The following is a 27,074-nucleotide window of genomic DNA, read 5'->3' on the forward strand; positions in this document are numbered from 1 at the left end:
AGAGTTCCCTTTAAATATCGCAAAATATGTTTAATCTCATTCCAATGTCTACGTGTAGGAGAATAGCTATATCTTGCTAGTAAATTAATAAAAAATGTTATGTCAGGCATTGTAGTATTAGCAAGATACATAAGTGCACCAATTGTACTGAGATAGGGTGTTTTAGGACCAAGGAGTTCCTCATCCTCTTCCGGAGGTCGGAACGGGTCCTTATTCACTTCAAGTGATCGAACAACCATTGGTGTATTTAATGGGTGCACTTTGTTCATGTAAAAGCGTTTTAAGATATTTTCTGTATAGACAGATTGATGGATAAAGATACCATCTGCTAAATATTTAATTTGTAGCTAAGACAAAGTTTTTCCCTTTGGAGCTCTTCTGGAGTTCCTATGAGATTTATGTCATTAACATAAACAACACGTATAACAAACTCTAATGTTGTTTTCTTTGTAAAAATGCATGGACAAATGCCATCATTTATATAACCTTCATTCATCAATTCAGTGAGGCGATTATACCACATGCGCCCTGATTATTTTAAATCATACAAAGATTTTTATAAAATGATTGAGTACATTTCTCGAAACTTTGAATTATATGCTTCAAGAATTTTAAATCCTTTAGGAATCTTTATATAAATTTGATCAAATGAGTCATATAGGTTATGACTTGCATCTAAATGGCATGACATCTTCAAGTGTCTGGACTACAGGTCTGATCCTTATAATATTGTGCACTATATTATATCAAATATATCGTCGACGATCATTTGTATCAGTTCGCAAGCGACATAACTTGTTGAGATCTCATCACTTTATTTATTTTCAGGTATCTGAACTTCTTCTAGAGTTCCATGAAATATTATATCGTGGGCTCTTCCAGAGCTTATTCCCTCCTTATTATGATCATTTGCTCCTATCCTTTTCAAGGATTGTTACCTTTGGAACGGATCGGTTTACTACGCTTCATGCGTACGATAAACTTTATCCTTCAGGGACTTTAATTTTAATAGGAGCATTTGCAGCTGAAATATTATATTTAATTTTAAATCAGCAAATGCTTCTGGCATTTGACTTGAATTATCTTTTAAGCAAGGATCATATTAATGATAATTCGATTCATATAGCATATTTTTCAGCTATTTTATTCCATCCCCCAAATGTTAGAAAAACTAACTCATATCCCTAATCTTCTTTGAGAAATATATCTTTGTGCATTGTGGTAGAGAAATTAATCATATACCATGCACCAAAAGTTATTAGATAGTAAAGATATTTGATTTTTGATCCTAAACCAATTGTGAGGGGAGGACTTATCATATTTTGTTGGTTTGATGCATACAAGTGATGTTGTATGCAATTTAAAAAATCTTAGACCAACACATGAGACTTTGTTCTCATAAGTAATAATTTAGCCATTAATAGGAGGTATTCAATGCTAAATTAGTTTGGATATAAACCAGCATCATTAAGATGAACTATCTTGATTTCATAATCTAAAAATTATGCTCTTAATTGAGAAAGATAATTTTAAATACCAAACTGCAGGTTGACAATAAATATACATGTAACCATCTTATATATGCATCTATAAGTGGTTCACATGATGGGTGAATGAGCCCATATTCATATTTTATATATTCCAGAATTCGGAGAATTTAGTCCCAACTTTAGCTGGTATAATCAAGCTATTATGAGAACAAGCAACAAAGGAGAATTCTTGAAGAATCTTCTAGTTTTTCAGTATATGCTTATCTGAATTCTCAAATAGCTCATTTAAAAATGGCAAATAAAAACTTCAAGTTTATCATGGCATGTGCTATCTCTTAGTAAATTTTTGGTTTACGATGGCATAAACTTTTGTATGAGTAAACTTCTGATTTACTGTTGTTATTTTTGTATCAGTAAATTTCTGGTTTGCAGTAGCTACTTTTGTCTCAGTAAAACTTCTGATTTACTGTGACTGTTTTTGGATTAGTAAACTTCTGATTTACTGTGATACATGATATAGTACAAATTGAAGAATAAGGCTGGTCGCTTCTCACATACATATTATTTTACCCCCTATGATTATGGAAATATGAAGATTTTCAATCTTTCAGTCATTTGTAGTCTCAATATGATAGCCATTTGTATTAGTAAACTTTAGGTTTACTACAACATATGTTTTGACCATAATCATATAATATGAATGACATATTTGTATATAAGCTCTTCGAGAGCATTCATTTATTATCCACAATCTAATATTTATCACACACTACTAGTGTCATGTGTCTTCTAGACAAACAGTTAGCTCTTCAGGAGTTGTTGATATATTTTGTACTATCAAATATTGCTCAGAGACTTCTGGTATCATGAGAGAAAATCATAATCAAATAAATAATATAAAATAATTATTTAAGTACAAGAATACACCTCTTCATAATATTTTCCTACTTCATGAGGAAATTTCAATTGTGTTACTTCTTCAGGAGCAAATTTAAAATACGAAATATTGAGTATATATTCTCTTAATCATATTAACTCTTCTGGAGGTGAATTGTAATATATTTACAACAAGAGTGCGTTCATATTTACGACTTTATTAATATTATCACATTCACTTCAGGGAATAGATTAATATTTATCAAAAATTCTCATCCTTCAGGAAATCGAATATAATTATCTGAACGCGCATTAATCACATCAAATTGTGATGCTTCAATCTCTTTTAAAATACTTACTACTTCATGAGCAAATCTAGGTGTGCATGTAATATATAGAATATTTCTCTAGCTTATCTTTAATTGTAACCATAGAAAACCTAAATTATCACTTCTGGTGGTCATAGGCATATACCACTTCTGGTGGTCATAGGCATATACCACTTCTGGTGATTAACAAAATTTAGTTACAATGAGATATACGAAATATAACCACTTCTGGTGGTTGTATATTTCTTGCAAACTCTGTTGGAGTTTAAGTGGATCTAACAATGTTATCCACTTTGTAATCCTTTATTAAGATAATAAAGATGAAATAGGTATTGTATACGTAACATATAACCAAGCAAGCGATGATAAAGATATTAAAATATAAGCAAAAGGCTCAAATTAAATTACGCAAATACGGCCACTCCATATGTAAGTGATATCTACATCACTACTGTCAAGAAGAAAAACTCACCACCTCAAGGATATAATATGCCTTATGATGCTCAGAATGAACAAGATGTGACCACGGACATAAGAGTGTCGCCTTACATCGGAGATGAACACTAAAATAGAAATTAAATTTGATGTAAGTGCTCAAAATGGCAGAGTCTCGTGCTGATAAAGTGTTATAAAATAAAGACTATAGAAGAAATAAGCTGAAAACAAGTATAGAGGGAGATTGATATTTTATTCAACTTTCAGAGTTATATTCATAATGAACTGAAAACTCCTCTATTTATAGAAGAAAGGAAGCAACTACGAAGCTTTTCAGGAAGCAGCTGCAAGGCTTTTCTTTAGCTGCTTATAAGTTGTCTGCATGAGCTGCTTGCAACCTGCTTGTTTAATAAGAAGTTGGTGCAAATCATTTCATTGAGTTGCTTGCAACCTGCCTGCATCAGCTGCTTGTAAGCTGCCTGCATCAGCTGCTTGCAACCTAACTATTTAATAAGAAGCTGCTGCAAATCATTTCATTGAGTTGCTTGCAACCTGCTTGCATCAGCTGCTTGTAGATAAACTTCAACATAGTACTAAATGGATAATCTTCTTCAGGAAGATTATCTATAGCGGAGTAATGAATGGACATCCATAATATAATATTTTCATAACAATTATCTATTTCTAAAAATAATTTTCGTTTGTGAACTATTTTTTTTAAGGTTTAGAATTTCCCATTTCTTTAATTTTTTTTAATTTCTTTTTGTCTCCTCCTTTTTTATTGAAGAATTTTTTCAAATTCCTAGAAATGAAAAATGTGAACCTTGTGAAACATAAGTGTCAACAACTCATACTATGATTATTCCCATTTTGAGGCAACGTATAGTTTGGTTTGATAAACTATTATCTAATAATTATATACATATGATTGAACGGAACAAAAGTAATTGATTATCTAAGTAAATGTCTTCAAGATTTATCTTTATGAGAATTGGAAGGAAAAATTAGAGATGACTGTTTTATATTTTACCTATGCCTTTCTTTGAGATGTAAACAAAAACTAGGTAGTTATCAATTCTAAAAATATTTATCGAATAACCATATAATGATATTAATAACATATATGGTTTAACAAAATACATTTAAAATCAGGTAAATACTCCAAGCACAAACAAGTCTTCCTAATGGATATTATTAATATGTAGTAGTAGCACTCTTTTTATTAAGTAAGTTCGTTACATGATATTTAAGCAATAAAATTTTGGCACAATGCATATACGTTGGTAGTTCCATTTATGAAAAAGAAAAAAAAAATGCTGATTTTTCAAAAAAGCTCAATGCAATTTGTTGAACTGATTTCTTATTTAGGAGTCTCAACCAAATGAAATTAAATAGATAACGATAATTCATATCATCGCTAATATTAACCAATTTTAACTCTAAGCTCCCGTTTGACCATTGATTTTGGCTTCAGTTTTTCAATTTTCTTTTGAAAATATTGTATGTTTATAAAATATGATCATGTTTTGGGGAAAAAAACTTCAAAAAATTTCAAGTTCCCAAAAACTAGTTTAGGGAAGTTTTTGGATAAAATATTTTCTTCCACTCACAAAACTTCAATTTTTTTTCAAATAAAATGCATATCCAAACACAACATCAAAAACTCTTTTTTCAAATTTCAATCAAATTTATATTAAAACGCTAGCTAAGAATCATCGATGATTTACCTAGTTAATTCGATTGTTGAAGATTTTATTTTTTGTTTTTGTTTGTTGAATTGCCATGACCTGGCAAAGTCCGTAGTAGATACATATACAAAAGACATGAAACATCTTCTTCTAAACCTTAATCCTTGTTTGGTACTAATATTCTTGTCTTCTACTTCAATTTTCGAATAAAACATTCTTTAAAAAGACAAATTATAGTTTGAGAACTAAAACGAATGCTTGACAACATCCTCATGAGATAGGGAGGAGCTATGGTATTTTCATATTTTTAAATTTTACATGCAAAATGTAAAGATGACTTGAATTTAAGTTATATACATTTTTAGTGCAAATTTTTTTAGTGCTACAATATGTAAAGATAATCTTATATCATAAAAAAATCTTTATACTAAGGAATCGTTTTGTTTGAAGACAAGTTATGTTGATATTAATTATGTTGGAATTAATTAAATTAGAATTAGTTATGCTGAGATTAGTTATCCTAATATTATTTTTTATTGACTACGGTATATTGTATTAATACAGGTCTTGTTAATTTTACCACTTTATCCTAATATAACTTATTTCGAGATTACTATTCCACCCTTTGACATGTATAAGTTATCCCGATATTATTTTTAGTCATGAGATAACTTATCCCACGATCAGTAACCAAACAAGGAATAAGACGGTACTAAATTTTTATCCCAAAATTATTTTTGCTTACCCAGCATACCAAACTACCCCTAATAGTGTATACTCCATCCGTTCACTTTTAATTGTGTCCACTATACTAAGAATACATTTTTACTTTTACTTGTCCCTTTTAGCAAATCAAGAGAAAGACATTTTTTTCCTGTTTTACCCTTATTATTAACTATTCATTCCCCAATTTATTTCTCAAGACTTTTTGAAATACTATCGTTATTAGGGGTATATGGTAAAATACATACTGCAATTATTATTTCTTAATAGGCATGAAAAATCTAAAGTGGACAAGTAAAAGTGAACGGATGTAGTATTACTTAGGGGTCGTTTGGTAGGAGGTATTAGAAAAAATAATGCAAGCATTAGCTCTATGCATTACTAATACCTTGTTTGGTACATTTTTTCAACATGTGTATAACTAATACTTATATTAGTTATACATCATACTTGGCATTATCCTATGCACAAGTAATGCATAGAAAACCATGACACTAGTAATACCAAGGCTATTAATGTATGCATTAGCATGGTTAAAGATAAAAATGTCCTTAAAGTCCCTTAAAGCTAGAGAATACGGAGGATATTTTTGCAAACAATTATTTTTCTTAAAAATTATGCAATGCGTTATAATTTTAATACACCACACCAAAAAGTAGATAAAAATAATATCTTCATAACTAATGCTTGCATTACTAACCCATGCATTACTAATACACCTTATTCTGTATTATTCTTATACAGCTTATTTCGCATTATTCTTATACACCCTATAAAACGACCCCTTAAAGTATGACCTTTAATATACCTCTCAGCTAGCCCAAATTAAATAGAAATCAATGACATTTTCCTCTTTTGGTGCTATTTAACTTGTGTAATTAATTCTTGTGACAATTTTATGAGCAGACTGTCTCAAGTTACTATTTAAGGCAAACCTCTCAAATCTTGCCACCTTCAAGTAATCTATAGTGCAGTTATCACATGATAAAGATTGGTTGCCATAACTATTATTTCATGTCATTAATAAAGAAGTTCAGTACTTGTACCATTGGTTCACAATATTTTATTCAACTCCATTAAAAAATACTTCAACTTCAGACAATTAAAACAAAACAACCAATACAAAACAAATATACCAGAAACCTATTAAAGATTTCAAAATTCAAAACCTTGAAATTTACAGTGTGTTTTTAATAAATGTACTTTGGTCAAACTTGTGCAGTTAATTCATCTTTACTCTCACTCTCCCGCCTCTCTGTTACCTAGGGAATATTTCTTACACTTTATGAGTTGTTTTTGTTGGTGTTTAATACTACCATTTTTTTGTTGTTGTCATTCTCTTCAAATAATACTAATTTATTCTGTCTCTAAATAAAAAATATTTCTCCCCATTTGGCCACGGTTAATAAAAAAATAAACTTAGAAGTTAAAATGCAGTATCAAATGATCCTGGTACATACTTCATTTATCCTATTTTACGTGACACACTTTTGTTTTTAGTTTATTTAAAAAATAATATTTTTTATATTTATAAATAATTTAATATATGGATCACGAATTTGAGTCGCGGAAGCAGTCATTAATACTTACATTAGGGTAGACTATTTACATTACACCTTAGGAGTGCGGTCCTTCCCCAAATCCTTCGTGAATGCAGGACACTTTATACATTAAGCTGTCTTTTCTTTAAAAATAATTTATAACCACACATATAAGATGATATATGACCATGCAAATGTTTATGTTTCTGATAGCAACAACAACAACAACAACAATAAATGCAGTATAATCTCCCTCACTGAGCAAAGTCTTTCTCATAGCAAGTTTCAATAATTTTCTTTCTTAAATTTCGAAATGCATCAAATACGGTCACATAAAATGGTGGTGAGAATCTATATCCGTACTTGTAGAGATACAGATGCCCTTTTTTCTCAGCTCTGCACATCCAAAGATAGACAGGGAGTAGGCCATCTAAAAAGAAAGTGAATCCCAAACACCACTACAAAAACCAAGACCCTTTTTTCCAGAAAAAAAGAAAAACAGATTTCAAGAACAAATAATATAGAATCTCAGCCCTTCATATCCCTTCCTGATATCTCAAGCAAAAACAAAAAAAACCCTTCAAGCTGAAATCTTTTCTCTCAATATCTTCTTCAAAAGAGCAAAAAGAATAGCCATGTTATAATATTTCAAGAATCTCCCACAAATGGGCTTACACAAAAAACCCTGTTGCATTTTGTCTCTTTTCTTGGTCATTCTTGCAATTCTCAAGCTCATTCCACTAGCTGAATCTGCATCTGAAAACACTAACTTAGTGTACAAAGGCTGTGCAAAACAAGCATTATCAGATCCATCTGGTGTTTACTCACAAGCACTTTCAACTCTTTTTGGTTCACTTGTTTCACAATCCTCAAAGTCAAAATTTTACAAAACTACTACAGGCAGTAGCCAAACAACAATTACTGGTCTTTTCCAATGTAGAGGTGACCTCTCAAATGTTGAGTGTTATAACTGTGTTAGTGGTTTGCCAATACTTATAGACAAACTCTGTGGCACTCCAGTTGCAGCAAGAATCCAGCTTTTAGGTTGTTATATGCTATATGAGGTTTCTGGTTTTCCTCAAATATCAGGAATGGAAATGTTGTATAAAACTTGTAGTGGGAAAAATGCACAAGGGAGTGGATTTGAAGAGAAAAGAGACACTGCTTTTTCTTCATTGGAAAATGGGATGGCTAGTGCTACCAATGGATTTTATACAACTAGTTATGAGTCTGTTTTTGTTGTGGGACAATGTGAAGGGGATGTAGGCTCATCTGATTGTGTTGAGTGTGTTAAAAGTGCTGTCCAAAAAACTCAAGTTGAATGTGGTAGCTCAGTTTCTGGTCAAATTTTCCTACACAAGTGCTTTGTTAGTTTTAGTTATTATCCAAATGGGGCTCCTAAAAAATCATCATCTTCTTCATATTGGTCTCCATCTCCTTCTTCAGGTATTTTCTTGAATTAATTGATTTCTTGAATTTGTTTATTCAATTAGATTTACAATGGTTTCTACTAGTTTTTTTGGCAAATGTTAACATCCTAATCTAGATTTTTGTCTTTCTTGGACTTTTGAGCTGTCTATCTCATTAATTAGTTTGTACATATTACTTAAAAAAGACTCTTAGAATAAATAAAGGGTGCATGATAAATTGATTTAATAATATGTCACTGGTAACAAGGCGTTTGTCTACCTTAGATTTGTGTGCTTATCACTTAGGGGTCGTTTGGTATACGAGGACAAAAATATTCCAGAATTAAAATCTTGTAATTATAATTTTTGGACTAATTTATCCCACCGCCTAGGTGGGAAAAAATAATTCCAAGTTTGAAAAGCTAAGGAGTAAGGCGAGATATCCGGGATTAAGTTTGAAATTAAATTTATATTATGTTTGGTCGGTATAAATTTAATCTCAAATCTTATCCCACTTTATCTTGCGTATCAAACGACTCTTACAGATTTGTTATCTATAGTTTTATAGTATTGAGAGTTGTATTTAATGAATGTAGGGACAGGCCAAAATACAGGGAAAACAGTGGCTATAATACTAGGAGGAGCAGCAGGAGTTGGTTTTCTAGTCATTTGCTTGCTGTTTGCTAGGAACTTAACGAAGAAACATGATGGTAAGTACTTAAACTAAAGTGTGTTTGTTATGAAGAAAGTATTTTTTGGAATTCTAAAATAAATTTGTCTCACTTTCCAAAATACAGAAACTATTTCAAGAAAGTCATTTTCCCATTTTAATGAAAATAATTTTTGGTGTTTGGTTGCTACAAAAAGCTTAATTTTTTGGAGAATGTTTTCCGTCATACCAAACGCACCCCTAGTGATAGTAATTCTCTTTTATGGTTTAAATTTTGCAACTTGCTTATGTTGGTATATTATGATTTAAATATTTGCTGCAGATTATTGAAGTTGAAGGGATCAGCTGTGTATTATAAAGGCTGCCAAAAGCTTTTTCTGAGGTGGATTCTTTCCTTGATTAGATTTTCTTCCTAGAAGAAAAAGAATTTTTCTTTTCTGGAAAAAAAAAAGTGAGTGAATTTGTGAGCTGTAATTCTTGGAATTATTATTATTAGGTTAAAGAGAGAAACAAAAAACCATTGAGCAGAGAGTATTTTTTGGGGTGATGAAATTGAGATGAATGGGACATAAATTTTTTGGTGAAATGATGTAACAATACATGTTTTGTCAACTGTGAAAAAGATTACTAATGGTTTTGGCCTTTTTCTCCAATTGCCATGTGCCTTGTTGTCTTTTTTTCTCTTTGTCTAGAATAGTGGTTCACCATTTTCTTCTAAAGTTTTATGCTTTTCAGAAAGTTCTCTCTCTGTATTTCTACTTATTTAATGCATGAATTAAAAATTAATATATGTACTTGGGTCAATATCCAAGAATAACATTGTGGTTTTAGCATCTTCAGCAGTTCACTGAAAATGTTTTACCTCAAACTTTATATGGAGATGGCAGGGAAGTTTAGTAGGCGTTTGGACATCAAAATTGTAATTTTTTTTAAAAGTAATTTTTGGAGTCAAGTTGAAAAATAGTAGTTGAATTTGAAATTATGTTTGCACATGAATTTTACAAGAAAAAATGTTGCAGTTTTGTGAGTAGGGAAAAAGTTTTTTCTGAAAATTTTGAAAAATTTATTTTCAAAAAATTTTCAAATACTTAGCAAAATTTTATGGACAAACACATTTTTGAAAAAAAATAATGATTTTTTTAATGGACAAAGGTCCTTAGAATAAATTTTGCTTGAGAAAGTAAGTATTGGAAGAATGGAATAATTCATTTGGTGCTAACATAGATGATGCTGTTTCAGGATTTAAACTTTGGAAAATGGCTAAAAATACCCTTGAACTATTTGAAATAGTTCAAAAATACCTTCCGTTTGTTTTTGGTACCAAAAATATCCATGATATCTATATTTTGGACCACAAATGTCCCTTAAACCGCTAGTCTTGCAATTGAAGCTGACATGACAGTCCAACTCTGGATTAGATTTGTTTACGTGACCATCCACCTAAGTAATCCAGCATGGCAAAATTATTTTTTCGAAAAAATTAATTTTTCGAATTTTTTTATTAAAATACAAAATCAACACTTATTCCGAAAAAGTAAAAACTTTCTGAAAAATTATTTATTTCGGATTTTTTTTATTAAAATACAAAATCAAACACTTATTCCGAAAAAAGTAAAAAAATTTCGGAAAAATTATTTTTGATTGGGGTTTATGATTTAATTAAAAAACTCCAATGTTCTCTTTTGTGAATTTATGATTAGTTTGATCTAAATTTTTAGATGCTTATCTGTTATAGTTTCACAAAAGGTACACCTCTGGTGTAAGTATCAATTGGTTCATCTGAAGGTCTTATAATTTTTCCGGAAATCTTTTACTTTTTTCGGAATAAGTGTTGATTTTGTGTTTTAATAAAAAATTCCGAAATAAATAATTTTTTTCGGAATTTTTTTTACTTTTTTCGGAATAAATGTTGATTTTGTATTTTAATAAAAATTTTCGAAAAATAATTTTGCCATGCTAGTTTGCTTAGGTGAATGTCCATGTAAGCAAATCTAACCCAGTTGGACTGCCATGTCAGCTTCAATTGCAACACTAACGGTTTAAGGGGCATTTGTGGTCCAAAACATAGACGACAACGATATTTTTGGTACCAAAAACAAACGGAAGGTATTTTTGAGCTATTTCAAATAGTTCAAGGGCATTTTTGGCCTTTTCCGTTTAAACTTTATGAATTCGAGTTTTGAGATTCTCTCATAACTCATTTGATTTTGTGAGTTCAGAATCAAATATATATACTTATTGTAACAATTTTTTTTAAAGAGACTGTTATTAGTTACTTGCTGATTATCTGTCACATGTCTAGTAAACCAAGGCTAGAAGATCGGGATTCCCCCGACCCTTAAGATCGACTAACTCATGTGCAAATGCCTATCACATTGAATTATCCGAGAAGCGTTCCATGCATTTTGAAAATTCAGATACATGAAAAAGGTTATGTAGTTTTTGTTTGGACTTCTAAACTTCAAAATCACTACACTTTTAATTATTGATCTTCAACTCTTGATGTCACCCCTTTTTCAGTATACCGTCACAATAAAAGAATCTTCTTTTCCCCAGAACTGACCTATCCTTTTCTTGTTTATGACTTCTTTATGTACCTTTCTCCTTAGATACTGAACAGCATATAACTTCTCATATGGAGTTGGAATCATTAGGAACTAGATGGGGTTTTGGTTTAGATCTATGTATTAGCTATGCCTTAATAGTATGTAAGATTTTAGTTGGGGGAAGAAGAGTTGAGGCAATGACTAAAAGAGAGATCTGAATTTAGTCACGAAAATTTTACCCAGCAACAACAATAACCCAGTGAAATCCCACAAGTGGGGTCTGGGGAGGGTAGTGTGTAGTCAGACCTTAACCCTACTCCGGAGGAGTAGAGAGGCTATTTCCGATAGACCTCGGCACAAGAAGATGGAACGAGACAGTGTAGCAGTAACAACAAAAGTGAAATTTTTATCCAACAAAATGAAAATTATCTCAAGTCTCAACTCATCAGGGAAGTAAAAACAAACAGATAGACGATAAAGCAGTGTCCACTGTCCACTTTACTTCAAGGGCTAACACAGTCAAGAATCATAGAAATTGAAGCTTCATAGTAATTCTGCAGAATTGGCAACTTCTTAAGTGACTAAAATCTCCCAAGAACAGAGTGGAAACTCCAGCTTCCTTCCTTAACCTCATGGTTTTCACTTTTCACCAACCAATTCATTTTTTGGGTTCGAACCTTTTGAGAAACTGGTGTTCAGCACCTTGACCTTCACCCGCCTTTTGGCGCCACTGGCAAACTCATGCTTACTCATCCTTCTATCCAGACATTGCTTCAAGCCTTCAACAACACAATACAATACAATAGTATATACAGTATAAAACAACAGATTATGAGACGACGAGAAATATCAACCCAAACATGCAGTAAAAAGATAATTACCTCAACTTGCAGCCTGTAATCAAATCCCTTCTTTTATGTCGACTCTTGGGATGTGAGCAATCTTAGGCCAGTCCTCTCCTCCTTCCTTCTCGCATCTTTGCTTCAGACTTGATGAACATCTTGTAACAATTAGCATTTCCAATGCTGAGAGAGATCGCAGGCCTTCTGGAAAGGATGTCAACATAGGTGAAACATCAATTTCCAATCGATTAAGGGCAATGAGGTCGCCTATCCATTCTGGTATTGTTGTGAAGTTAGGACATCCCCGAATCACTATAAACTTCAAAGTACCCGAGAAATGTTGGAGCCAAACTGGAAGCGACATTAGCTTGTCAAGCATGTTAACACTGAAAGTCAATAAATTCCCCGGGACATCAAATTGCATTGCTTCTTTGTTCGACAAATCAAGCAGAGGGCAATTCTCAATACATAAAAACTCGAGGGAAGTGAGATGAGTTAGACATGTGGATAGAGAGACCAGATTTCTGCAGTTACTAATAAACAAGGATTGGAGCGAAGTGAGACACTTGAACGAATCCTCTGGCATAGTTGCTAGGCCCTCGATAGAAAATAGACTCAAGCTATTTACATTGAAAAGAGGAGAAGGATGAGGAGGTGGGCAAAGAATTTGTTTCAATATCTTCTCACTTATTATCCCCAAATAAAGTTGTTTTAGGGAAGGGAAGTAGCACTCATATGTAGGAGAATTTGATGGTAGCATGAATTTATCATCACCACCTTCTATGCTCTCCACGACGTCAAGATTCCAATGGAGTACAAGATCTTCGAGAGAAGGCAGTCGCCATAATGGTGGGAGCTTTTGGCATTTATGACAATCTCTGATGTTTAGATAAACAAGCTTGGGTAGCAAAAAGCCAAGATTATCAACCATCAACCAACTTGGGAAGCTTGATCCACTATAATTTTCTATTTGCAAGCTTTCAATGTTTTGGTGCGGCTGCAGGGCCTCCAACATTATCAGATCAGCTCCAGTATCATCCTCTTGATTTCCATATTCGAACTCTACAAACAGCTTCCGAAGATGTTTCATTCTTTTCACTACATCGGTAGGTATTCTTTCTCCAATTGCACGGGCTCGTCCCATGAACTTAATGTGTAATCTATTTCTGAGATCAGCAAGGCCCTTAAATTCATTCAACTTGTCACTTGCCAAACCAGATATACAACTTTCTTTGCCTACAACAAAACTTTTCAATGTCCGTAGAGATGTCAATTGGCCAATTCCAGGTGGCATATCTTCCAATGAACCGCAACCATCAAAATCCAAATGCGTTACACTTGCCAACTGCCACAGTCCTGGTGGAATATGGGTTAATGATTGGCACCACGAACATATCAAACTTCGAAGGCTCACCAATCTCCAAATATCTCTTGGCAATTTTTTGAGTTTAATGCAATTAACCAACTTTAAAACTTGTAGATTATGCAACTTCGTGATGGAATTTGGTAAAGTAACAATGCTTCTAGAGGAAATAGCAAGATATCTTAGATGCTTCAGTCCACCTAAAGATTGAGGCAGAATTTTTATCTGCAGGTGACATAGATGCAGAACGCGTAAACATTTAAAACTTGCAAGCATTCTCTCTAACATTGAATTGCTCATAACACTGTATGGAGACCCATTTAGGTAAATAAATGTCCGCAACTTCATATGCTTCGCATAGAAGGGTTCGGGAAATTCCAATGAATCATTAATCTGGAATAAACAAGAAGCATGGAGCGCTTGTTCTGGGACAATCTCTGTATCATCTGTTTTAGTGATACAGAAGAGCTCTCTATCTGCAACTTCTTTTGCGAGATCATGAATAAGATCGTGCATTTTGTAACAATGCGGATAAAAATGATGCTCTTCAGTTTCTTGAAAGAATGACCTTCTTAACAAATCCACGAAATATGAATTTGCATCGTCTTCCACACTGTCTCTGTTGCTAGTAGTTGATTGAATAAAGCCTTGAGCGATCCACATATCAATCAAATCAACTCTGTCAATTCGGAAATCTTTTGGAAAGAGGGAACAGTATGCGAAGCATATCTTTAAATGGTGAGGAAGGTGATTATAGCTCAATATCAAAATGGCCATGACACTGTCATCTCCTCGTGTGATACTTGACAAATCTTGATTCTTGAAATATATCCACTCATCCTCCGTTCTTTTTAGGCGTAGTAGGCTTCCTATTGACCTTATTGCAAGAGGAACTCCTCCACACTTTTTCACAATTTCCTTTCCTATTTCCACCAAACTCGAATTTTCACTCTCTTTGGTACATTCGAACGCCATTTTTTCAAGCAATGCCCATGCCTCTTCTTTTGAGAGGTCCCCTAATTTATGTTGGCGAACACTACCTGAAACTTCCGCAACTACATTTGAACGAGTAGTTACTAAAATCTTACTTCCCTTGGCTCCACCGATCAACATATTTTTCAATCTCGACCATTTCAAGGCATCTTCGTTCCACACATCATCGAGCACCAGTAGATATTTCTTCCCATCAAGCATTTCTCGAAGCTGGTTTTGCACAGCATCTAGTTGAAGGTAATTAGCCTTCTCCCCTCCTGCAGATTCTACGATTTTTTCTGCAATCACTTTCACTTCAAAAACATCTGAAACACAAACCCACAATCTTTTATCAAATCTTTTCCGAACCATTTTCACTATTATACACCGATTGCGTGAGAGTGGTCTTTCCTAGTCCACCAAGGCCAACAACTGATATTACCGCAACATTCTCATTAACCTTAGAATCCATAAGAAAATCTAGAATTTCCCTTTTATTATCATTCCTTCCAATGACTTCTCCATCAGGCACAAATGAATAAGTCTCTCTATCCAAATTAGACTCAAGAAGCAATGGTTGCCTCCTTTCAACAAGGTTTAAGTAGGCCTTATCTTTTGCAATTACATCTAAATTTTCTCGAATGACCTTGAGACGCTTACTTATCTTAACATTATAAAGCACAGGATTTGACTTTGAGAAGAAGATGCTTACCTTACTCACCAATTTTCGATGCGTGACTTCAGTTGCAAAGTCATCCAAGAGATCATCAGCCTCAAAGAAAACTGTTTTAAGTTTCCTTAACCAATCCCTCACCTCATGGCTATTCCCCTGCTGCTCCTCCGCGTCAATTAGTACAGATTGGATTGAAGAAACTGTACCAGAAAGGTTGCTAAGCTCATCGCTTAGTCCTCGAATTGATCCTACTTCTTGAGCTGCAAGAGAAGCCAAGTTTTTCAAGATTTCAGCAGCAAGCCCGTAAAGAATTTCAGCCATGATGAGAAAGTAATATGATTTGAAGATCAACCACCTTTTTGTTGCAAACTAGTATTAGAAGCAGCCTTTACCTAACACAATATATTAAAGGGTTGATGAAGACCTTGACTTGGACCCCAACAATCATTGAACTCTAACAATAATTAAATCTTCTTTTATTATTATTGTACTTATACCTGTAGCACTTAACTTGCTTCATTTTCTAAGTTAGTAAGTTACTAATATGTAACTTATTACTGACAATTCCATGTAAATTTCTCTTTAATAGGTGAACCTATCATGAGGTGGTTAACTTCATGTACAAATTGATATCATCAGAAGCGCAACCAAGATTCGAAGTTCATAAGTTCTCAACTTGTCATCGAATACTGTTTGATTTTTTAAAAGATGGAGCAGCAAAAAAGATTAAAAGTATTGGTTGAAAATGTCTTTAAATAATTTTATTAAGCATAAAAAGGCTTTAAATAGCCAAATAGGAACAAAAAATTTCCATAATTTAAAATTCAAAAAACCTAAAATATCTCAACTAACTTAAACAACCTAATAGAAATTTAAAATAGAAATTCATCCTAAAACGAAGCAACTTATTATACTAAAAAAGTTACTGCAGTGATTGAAAAAAACAAAATTTCAACAAACACATAACTCATTTTAGTTATAGGGAATAACATTTATGGACTAATAGACAAACTTAGATAGAAACCAAATTAAAACTATACATTTTTTTTCCCCCACAAACATCAAGGTGGTGGAAATTGAAAAGCTGCAATAGCTATCTCAGCTCATCACAAAAGTAAAAATTTAAAACAGAAAATAAAGATAATAGCAACAAAAAAAAAGAGTGTAATAAAACAGTGTCCACTTTACTTCAAGGGCTAACACAATCAATCAATAATCATAGAAATTGAAGCTTCAGAGTAGTAATTGGTGGATGTTTCCTTACAACAGAGTGGGAACTCCAATTTCCTTTCTTAATCTCATGGTTTTCGCCAATTAATTCAGTTTTTGGAGTCGATCCTTTTGAGAAAATGGGTTCAGCACCTTGACTTTGACCCACCTTGTTCTGCAATTTTGCAAATTCACTTGTTCAAATATCTATCAGACCAGACATATCTCTGCACTTTGCTTTATGTAGATGTTATATGGGTTTGTTTTGTTTTTGATGATTTAGCCGGGGGAAGAAGAGTTTGAGGAAATGACCAAAAGAGAGATCTGAATTTAGTCATAAGATAGGTTCATTTATTTTCAAGTGATTGGAGCTAAAACTTTGTGATGGTGGGATATATTTGCGCCATTATATTTTCATACTTCACTACTAATAAGTTATACGACCCCTTTCATGTACTCTTATTTGGTAGCCCATTTAATTTGTACCTATTTTTTAAATTTTTTTAACTACCGTTAAATATATCTATAACAACATCTTTATATAATAACCATTCACTATAAAAGTCAAGTTTCTTCGAAACTGCTTTTTTAGGTTATATTTTAACTCTCTATAACAATATTTTACCTATAACATCAACAATCATATTTATAGCAGAACACTCTTTGTAAAATTACCTCTTTATAATAGCTATATAGAATCTTTAATATTACTAATAATAATTCTAAAAATATGCATACAATTTTTTGCATTAAATAAAGTTTCCTTCCTGCATAAGATATAATATTTGAAGATTTGCACATGATGTCTTTTCCATTGGACAAAATTCAAAAACTATTTAGATAGAATATTTAACTGTTAAGTTCTTAGATTGTATTCAAGGGAAAGTTATTAGATACCTTTTTTGCTGAAAATTTGGACACGAATCTTCGCCAATTCAAGCGTTATATCGCTAGTAAGAGAATAAAATCTACGAAACAAGCTACAATTACAAACTTTTTCCATCAATCTTGAAGAAAATTATTTTCTTAGGTAGCTTTAAAATATTTGCCTAAGAGTTTAAATCTTTACACTTTCAGTTATGAATTTATTAATAATATATTAGCTTTATTCAATATTTAACTAGTGAAATATGCATGTCTTTTGAGATTTTAAATTTGAATAATTTTCTTATCTTTTTATACGTAACATTCAAGAAGGAAAAATAATTGAATTTTGGTTAAGTTTTATCTATAACAATCAAAAAATATTTAAACGTCAAATGCTTATAGGTGTATAATAGCTATTCACTATAAAAGTCAAAAAATATCGGAACAAACGAGACTATTATAGAGAGGATTGACTGTAGTACCCAAAGTTTAAACAACTTCACGCATTTTTCTCCTCTTTCTTCTTCTTCGGGTGAAAGATATTTTATATGGTGTTTGTGAATATATTTTAAGGTAGTTTATAATGTTTTACAGTGGTGAGCTGCCGTAACTCTTTATTTCTTTTACTATTGTTTAGGGTTTCTTCTTATTCTTTTTCTTAATTGCAAAATAGGTTCATTCGATTTATTGTTGTTTTGACAAATTGATGATTGGGGTTTGTTCTTGATGATATTTGGAGGTTATGTTTCAAATTTGAGTTTATTTGGAGTAGATTTAGGTGTTAAATCGTATATTAGATTGTTAAAATTCGATGAATAAATTTCTATTTCTCGGTAATTTGCACTTTAGGCCTATTTGGCCTTAAGTACATGAAAACATTGGTTGTATTTCAGACCTATTTGGTCTTAAGTGTATCTGAAGTAAAAAAATTTCACTTCAAACTTATTGATCTTAAGTGCATGATACCATTGGTTGCATTTTAGACCTATTTGGCTTTAAGTGCATCTTAAGTGCAATTTTTTCACTTAAGACTTCTTGGCCTTAAGTGCATAAAACCGCTGGTTGCACTTCAGACCTATTAGCCTTAAGTGCATCTGAAGTGCTATTTTTTCACTTCAGACCTCTCTCACCTTAAGTGCATGAAAATATTTATTACATTTCAAACCTATTTGGCCTTAAGTGCATCTTAAGTGCAATTTTTACACTTTAGGCTTAATTGGCCTTAAGTGCATTGCACTTCAAACTATTTTTTTAACTTCAAACCCGATAAATCTCAAGTTGATCGTAAAGTGGGTAGTCGTACAAATATTTTTATAAAGTAGTATAGCTTCAATTGTGATCCCAAAACTGGGTATAGATGCAAAAGACCCTTTCCTCTGAGATCGATAAAAATAATGTATAAGAAATCAGTAATATAAAATACAAAAATAAAAATTTACAGCGTTATTTTCTTCTATTCAATTTGTACTTGGCCATAGGAGATTATTTACTCTGTAATTGCGAATGAGATTTTTAAAATACAAAAATGATGACCTGAAACGCAATTTTTCTAAAATGCAAATATACGTTTTTTATGTCCCGCTAACAGATAATTCCTCAATTGCAATGCATTTTGACATTATTTATACTTTTTTTTTTATTTTTAACACGTTAACTTTTTCCAATGCAAAAAAAGAAAAAGAAAACAATGAGAAAAAAGCCTGTATTCTCCTCGTCTAAGGCCTTGTCTTAATAAACTGAAATTATCCTAAGATCTAATACTTATAATTTATTGAAGATTATGTGCGCTAATTATTTACCTTGCTAACCAATTGTGGGGTGCACTTAGGGGTGTTAATGGTTCGATTGGGCCAGTTATTTTATAAATTTTGTATCATACCAATTTTTCGGTTATTTTATTATGTATAATCAAAATTAGATTTTTCAAAATCGTCTCAATCATGTCGGTTTCTCTTCGGTATTAGTACGGTTCGGTAAATTTTCGATAATATTTTTAAATGTCATGTAAAAGTCATTAGTATAAGTAGAATGCAATAACATACGTACTTTTATAGGATTTTTAGTAAAACTCTCTAGATATTTTTACAGTTTAAAAGGTGATGAATTAAGAAAATATGAAAGATAACTCGAGTATAAATCCATCAAATATTCTAAGCAGCGTAAACGAAACTAAGCAAATACAAAGAAAATATAAATCACACGAGTGGAAAGATATTAACCAAGTTGGGATTCAAGAATATAGAAGATTAAACATTTCAAAAAGATAAATCTAATTCATACGAAAGAAAATATATTCAATACATTGTAGGTTGCTACTCATAATCGCTACAATACCTTATGTCTTGCTAGTGAATATCCTGAAAATAATTTAGTTTCAATAGAAGTAGCATAATAGGTTTGGGAATTACGATTTTGAGTTTAATTACTTGTTGGTTTGTAACTGTTTCATTATTCCAAGGCCCTAAACAAAATTTAATGCTTTATTATTTTTAAACTTAACATATAAATATATTTTTCGCATTGTAAATTTATTCGGTACGGTTCGGTATTTTTTCGGTTTATTTTCATAAAATAAAAACCTACCTTAATTATCAGTACAGTTATAGATTTATATAAAAATCTACGATTTTATTAAAAGAAACCTAAAAATCGGTTCGATACGGTATAATTCGGTAGGTTTAATCGGTTTTTAAATATCCACTAACACTTCGTGCACTATGATCATTCAGATTATTAAAAAGACCGTATTGTTTGTCCCCTTTCAACGTGGAGACAACTTATATTTTAAATTTGTCTCAATATGTTGGTGACATTCTTTAAAATAAGACTCTTAGCAGTACATTTTTTTAGGGATAATGTGTAAAATTCTCCACGACCTATAACCATACTATTAACTACACAATTTTTCTTTTCAAGGATCTTATTACCCCATAAACTATTTTAAAGTGTAATAAATACCACTCTAAGTGCTGATACGGCATAGAGAGTGCGCACTCTCTCTTAAGGGCAAGTGGAAGTTACATAAATAATTTTAAAATTGATTAACATGCACAAGTGTCATCTTTTGATTGGACATTACACAATTAATTACATCTAATTAATTAGTCTCCTTCGTCTTCTAAACCTCTTCTCGTACGAACAACGGGAACATCGTTTCAACGGCGAAATGCCCGAGTGAAAATCCAATACAACGTAAAATCAACCCAGAAATCAAAAGCAGATATGTTTGATAACAAAAACAGAGCTACAACTAGAGGGAGCAACGAGCATGATTCAGTGAAGAACCTACGAATAGTCAAAACGGTCAACAACAATGGAGTTTCGCTGGAGCAAGGCTCTTCGTCAGAGTTTCGTTCTCCGGCCAGATTTGTCAATATCAAACAAGTATTAAATAAAACCTATCAAAAACTCAGTTCACCGGAGAATAAAGATCTCGTCGTATACAGCAAGTCATGTTAAAAACAAAGATCAGGATGGACATTTAGCTTTTAACAAGTTCCGACCATTGAAATGAAAAATGGTTGAGAAATTAGGAAAGAGAAAAAAAGAATGCTTTAAGAAATACTTTATGTTAGACATATCGAAGTCCATGTCTAGCGAGATGGGCTGATACCATGAGTGGAAGGACTACAATTTTTTTGGTTTAATCATTAGTTGTCTTATTAGCAAAGTTACTAAATTTACAATTCATACTTAACAAAAAGCCATAATGCAAAGAAAAACTAGTGACGTCCAGATTGTCAATCTTTTGGAGTTAGAGCCGAGACGAGGCTTTTGCCTTTTGGCCGGATATGTTAACGAAGGATGCAAATAGGAAAATAAGGAAGAAGGAGAAAAAGGTGAAAAAAAGTTTTTAAGTAAGAAATACATATTTTAGGCGGGTGTATTTTACCACTTTGTACATATATGATTGTAGCTTTTTAAGGGGTAGATAATTTTACTTTAAAATAGTTCAGGGGGATAATAGGACCCCCAAAAAGAAAATGTGTGTAGTTGATAATATGATCATAGGTCGGGGAGAATTTTATGCATTATCCTTATTTTTTAAGAAAGACGACATACCTTAAGAAAATCATTTAATAGCAAGAAAGTAGGGGTTCGAATCTATCTCTTCGAAAAGATGGAACACCGTGAAGTCCACTCTCTTAACCTAGAGGAAATTTTTAATTTGGGATGAATTAAGGAATAGCGAGACAATGAGTGATAAACCTATAAAAGTGATAGCTATGGGTAAAAAGAGTCGTCCCGAATATATACCTGCACCGAAAGCAATTAAAAAAATAAAAAGATCGAAGCTTTGTTACTCGAATATCTTTCTTTAATTGAGTAATGTGATGCCTTCTTGGAGCAGGAACAGTGGAGTTGAAAAAAGATAAATAATGTTGTCTTGATTTTTAAAGTGACAAATATTTTGGACGAATATTTTTTACTAAAGTAACAGACGAAAAGGATGGGCAGAAAAAAACTGTAAAGGAAAATCAGATCTACACACAAATTTATCCAGAAACAAAATTAAACATATACATTATCCCCTACAAACATCAAGGTGGGAACTAATTGAGAAGTTGCAAACAGAGAAATCAAGAAAACTCCTTAACTTCATGGTTTTCACTTTTCAAAATGGTGTTCAGCACCTTGACCTTCACCCGCCTTCCACTGGTAAACTCATGCTTACTCATCCTTCTATCCATACATTGCTTCGAGCCTTCAGCAGACAACAGCACAATACAATACAATGTTATATACAGTATAAAACAACACATTACGAGACGACGAGAAATATCAACCTAAACAGGCAATAAAAGAATAATTACCTGAACTTGCAGCGGATTATCAAATCTTAGTCTATCTCAACTCGTGGAATGTGAGCAATCTTAGGCCAGTCCTCTCCTACTTCTTTCTCGCATCTTTGCTTCAGACTTGATGAACATCTTGTAACAATTAGCACTTGCAATGCTGCGAGAGATCGCATGCCTTCTGGAAAGGATGTCAACATAGGTAAATCAATAATTTCCAACCGATTAAGGGCAATGAGGTCGCCTATCCATTCTGGAATTGTTGTGAAGTTATAACAGTCCCGAATCTCTATTGATTTCAAAGTACCCGAGAAATGTTGGAGCCAAACTGGTAGCGACATTAGCTTGTCAAGAGTGCTAACTTTGAAAGTTGATAAATTCCCCCGGACTTCAAATTGCATTGCTTCTTCTTTCGACAAATCAAGCAGAGGGCAATTCATTATACATAAAGACTCAAGGGAAGTGAGATGAGTTAGACATCTGGATAGAGAGACCAGATTTCTGCAGTTAATAATTAACAAGGATTGGAGCGAAGTGAGACACTTGAACGAATCCTCTGGCATAGTTTCCAGGCCCTCGATAGAAATTAGACTCAAGCTATTTAAATTGAAAAGAGGATGAGGAAAAGGGCAAAGAATTTGCTTCAATATCTTCTCACTTATTATCATGAAAGAAAGTTCCTTTAGCGAAGGGAAGTAGCACTCATATGTAGGAGAATTTGATGGTAACATGAATTTATCATCATCACCGTCAAGATTCCATTGGAGTTCAAGATCCTCGAGAGAAGGCAGTCGCCATAATGGTGGGAGCTTTTGGCATTTACGACAATATGTGATATTTAGAAAAACAAGCTTGGGTAGCAAAAAGCCAAGATTATCAACCATCAACCAACTTGGGAACCTTGATCCACTATAATTTTCTATTCGCAACCTTTCAATGTTTTGGTGCGGCTGCAGGGCCTCCAACATTATCAGATCTGCTCCAGTATCATCCTCTTGATTTCCGTAATCGAACTCTACGAACAGCTCTCGAAGATGTTTCATTCTTTTCACTACATCGGTAGGTATTCTTTCTCCAATTGCACGGGCTCGTCCCATGAACTTAATGTGTAATCTATTTCTGAGATCAGCAAGGCCCTTTAATTCATTCAACTTATCACTTGCCAAACCAGATATGCGACTTTCTTTGCCTACAACAAAACTTGTCAATGTCCGTAGAGATGTCAATTGGCCAATTCCAGGTGGCATATCTTCCAATGAATAGCAACCATCAAAATCCAAATGCGTGACACTTGCCAACTGCCACAGTCCTGGTGGAATATGGGTTAATGATTGGCACCACGAACACATCAAACTTCGAAGACTCACCAATCTCCAAATATCTCTTGGCAATTTTCTGAGTTTAATGCAATCCAACTTTAAAACTTGTAGATTATGCAACTTCGTGATGGAATTTGGTAAAGTAACAATGCTTGTAGAGGAAATAGCAAGATATCTTAGATGCTTCAATCCACCTAAAGATTGAGGCAGAAATATTATCTGCAGGTGACATAGATGCAGAACACGTAAACATTCAAAACTTGCAAGCATTCTCTCTAACGTTGAATTGCTCATTACATATGCTTCGTACCCATTTAGGTAAATAAATGTCCGCAATTTCATATGCTTCGCATAGAAGGGTTTGGGAAATGCCAATGAACCATTAATCCGGAATAAACAAGAAGCATGGAGCGCTTGTTCTGGGACAATCTTTGTATCTTCTGTTTTAGTGATACAGAAGAAATCCCTATCTGCAACTTCTTTCGCGAGATCATGAATAAGATCGTGCATTTTGCAAAAATGCCGAAATGATTTGTCTTCTTCAGTTTCTTGAAAGAATGACCTTCTTAACAAATCCACGAAATACGAATTTGCAACGTCCTCCACATTGTCTCTGTTGCTAATAGTTGATTGAATGAAGCCTTGAGCAATCCACATATCCATCAAATCAACTCTATCAATTAGGAAATCTTTTGGAAAGAGGGAACAATATGCGAAGCATATCTTTAGATGGTGAGGAAGGTGATTATAGCTCAATCTCAAAATGGCCATGACACTATCGCCTCCTTGTGTGATACTTGACAAATCTTGATTCTTGAAATATATCCATTCATCCTCCGTCCTTTTTAGGCGTAGTAGGCTTCCTACTGACCTTATTGCAAGAGGAACTCCTCCACACTTCTTTACAATTTCCTTTCCTATTTCCACCAAACTCGAATTTTCACTCTCTTTGTTACACTCAAATGCCATTTTTTCAAACAATGCCCATGCTTCTTCTTTTGCAAGGTCCCCTAATTTATGTTGGTGAACACTACCTGAAACTTCCGCAACTACATCTGAACGAGTAGTTACTAAAATCTTACTTCCCTTGGCTCCACCGATCAGCATATTTTTCAATCTCGACCATTTCAAGGCATCTTCGTTCCACACATCATCGAGCACCAGTAGATATTTCTTCCCATCAAGCATTTCTCGAAGTTGCTTTTGCAGTGCATCAAGTTGAAGGTAATTAGCTTTCTCCCCTCCTGCAGATTCGACGATTTTTTCTGCAATCACTTTCACTTCAAAAACGTCTGAAACACAAACCCACAATCTTTTATCAAATTTTTCCTGAACCATTTCACTATTATACACCGATTGCGCAAGAGTGGTCTTTCCTAGTCCGCCAAGGCCAACAATTGATATAACCACAACATTCTCATTTACCTCAGCATCCATAAGAAAATCTAGAATTTTCGTTCTATCATCATTCCTTCCAATGACTTCTCCATCAGGCACAAATGAATAAGTCTCTCTATCCAAATTAGACTCAAGAAGCAAAGGTTGCCTCCTTTCAACAAGGTTTAAGGAGGCCTTATCTTTTGCAATTACATCTAGATTTTCTCGAATGACCTTGAGACGCTTACTTATCTTAACATTATAAAGCACAGGATTTGACTTTGAGAAGAAGATGCTTACCTTATTCACCAATTTTCGATGCGTAACTTCAGTAGCAAAGTCATCCAAGAGATCATCAGCCTCAAAGAAAACTTTTTTAAGTTTCCTTATCCAATCCCTCACCTCGTGGCTACTCTGCTGCTGCTCCTCCGCGTCAATTAGTACAGCTTGGATTGAAGAAACTGTACCAGAAAGCTTGCGAAGCTCATCGCTTAGTCCCCAAATTGATCCTATTTCTTGAACTGAAAGAGAACCCAAGTTTTTCAAGATCTCAGCAGCAAGCTCGTAAAGAATTTCAGCCATGATGAGAAAGTAATATGAATTTGAAGATTGAAAACCTTTTTGTTGCAAACTAGTAGTAATGTAGTATAAGTCTTTGTATTAGAAGCAGCCTTTACCTAACACAATATATTAAAGGGTTGATGAAGACCTTGACTTGGAAGTTTCTTCCTCACTACAAATGTCACAAACTATCCTGGACCCCAAAATTCATTGAGCTCTCACAATGTAATTAAATTTTCTTTCATTATTAGTGTACTTAAACCTGTTGTAGCACGTAACTTGCTTCGTTTTCTAAGTTAGTAAGTTACTAATATGTAACCTATTACTGACAATTCCATGTAAATTTCTCTTTAATAGGTGAACCTATCATGAGGTGGTTAATTTCATTCACCAATTGATATCAATATCAGAAGCGGAGCCAGTATTTGACATTTATAGGTCCTTAACTTGTCATCAAGCACATAGCTCGTTTTAGTTAGAGGGAATAGAATTTAAGGAAAATCAAATCTGTAGACTAATAGACAAACTTAGATAGAAACCAAATTAAAACTATACATTTCCCCCCACACAAACATCAAGGTGGTGGAAATTAATTGAAAAGCTGCAAAGCTATCTCAGCTCATAACAAAAGTAAAAATTTAAAAGAGAAACAAAGATAACAGCCAAAAAAAAAAAAACCAGTAGTAAAACAGTGTCCACTGTCCACTTTACTTCAAGGGCTAACACAATCAATCAAGAATCATAGAAATTGAAGCTTCAGAGTAGCAATTCAACTTTTTAAGTGACTCAAATTTCCTTACAACAGAGTGGGAACTCCAATTTCCTTTCTTAATCTCATGGTTTTCACCAATTAATTCAGTTTTTAGATTCGACCCTTTTGAGAAAATGGGTTCAGCACCTTGACTTTGACCCACCTTATTCTGCAACTTTGCAAATTCACTTGTCCAAATATCTATCAGACCACACATATCTCTGCACTTTGCTTTTATGTAGATGTTTGTTTTGTTTTTGATGTTTTAGTCGGGGGAAGAAGAGTTTGAGGAAATGACCAAAAGAGAGATCTGAATTTAGTCGCAAATAGGTTCACTTCTTTTCAAGTGATTGGAGCTAAAACTTTGTGATGGTGTGATATATTTGGGCTATTATTTAAGATTAAGATTCAGTTTCATTGTTCACTACAAATATGTTATAAGACCCTTTCCTGTGGTAAAAATTGCACCAGCTTCTTATTTGGTTGCCGCCCTGTTTAACTTATACTAATTTTTAATAGTAAGACCTCTATAATCATTCACTATAAAAGTCAAGTATCTTCGTAACCGATTTTTTATTTATATTTTAACTCTCTCTAACAACTTTTTAACTATAACAACAACAACCATATTTATAGC

General features: G+C 33.1%; 2 protein-coding genes and 1 pseudogene across 4 annotated transcripts; 1 reads left to right on the top strand and 2 right to left on the bottom strand.

Annotated features, from left to right (window-relative positions):
- Positions 1–7,338: 7,338 nt before the first annotated feature.
- Positions 7,339–9,814, top strand: LOC107769887 (plasmodesmata-located protein 2). Its single transcript, XM_016589143.2, has 3 exons — positions 7,339–8,528; positions 9,088–9,201; positions 9,484–9,814. The coding sequence occupies exons 1-3, from the start codon at positions 7,748–7,750 to the stop codon at positions 9,489–9,491; spliced, it is 903 nt and encodes a 300-aa protein (XP_016444629.1). The 5' UTR covers positions 7,339–7,747; the 3' UTR covers positions 9,492–9,814.
- Positions 9,815–12,096: 2,282 nt separating this feature from the next.
- On the bottom strand, positions 12,097–15,928 carry LOC107769888 (putative disease resistance protein RGA3; annotated as a pseudogene). Its single transcript, XR_001644500.2, has 2 exons — positions 12,589–15,928; positions 12,097–12,486 (listed from the first exon to the last, which is right to left on the bottom strand). The product of XR_001644500.2 is annotated as a putative disease resistance protein RGA3 (transcript).
- A 6,067-nt stretch (positions 15,929–21,995) lies between these two features.
- On the bottom strand, positions 21,996–26,844 carry LOC107769889 (putative disease resistance protein RGA3). 2 transcript variants are annotated; one of them, XM_075229391.1, is made up of 3 exons: positions 26,601–26,843; positions 22,448–25,646; positions 21,996–22,338 (listed from the first exon to the last, which is right to left on the bottom strand). In XM_075229391.1, exon 2 carries the CDS (start codon positions 25,183–25,185, stop codon positions 22,474–22,476), a length of 2,712 nt encoding a protein of 903 aa, XP_075085492.1. In that variant the 5' UTR covers positions 25,186–25,646; positions 26,601–26,843; the 3' UTR covers positions 21,996–22,338; positions 22,448–22,473. The 2 variants fall into 2 exon arrangements, with proteins under 2 accessions (XP_075085492.1, XP_016444630.2); XM_016589144.2 differs by having other exon boundaries at positions 22,448–26,844.
- Between the last annotated feature and the right edge of the window lie 230 nt (positions 26,845–27,074).

This window comes from Nicotiana tabacum, chromosome 14, assembly GCF_000715075.1.
Source record: "Nicotiana tabacum cultivar K326 chromosome 14, ASM71507v2, whole genome shotgun sequence".
NCBI classification, from domain to species: Eukaryota; Viridiplantae; Streptophyta; class Magnoliopsida; order Solanales; family Solanaceae; genus Nicotiana; species Nicotiana tabacum.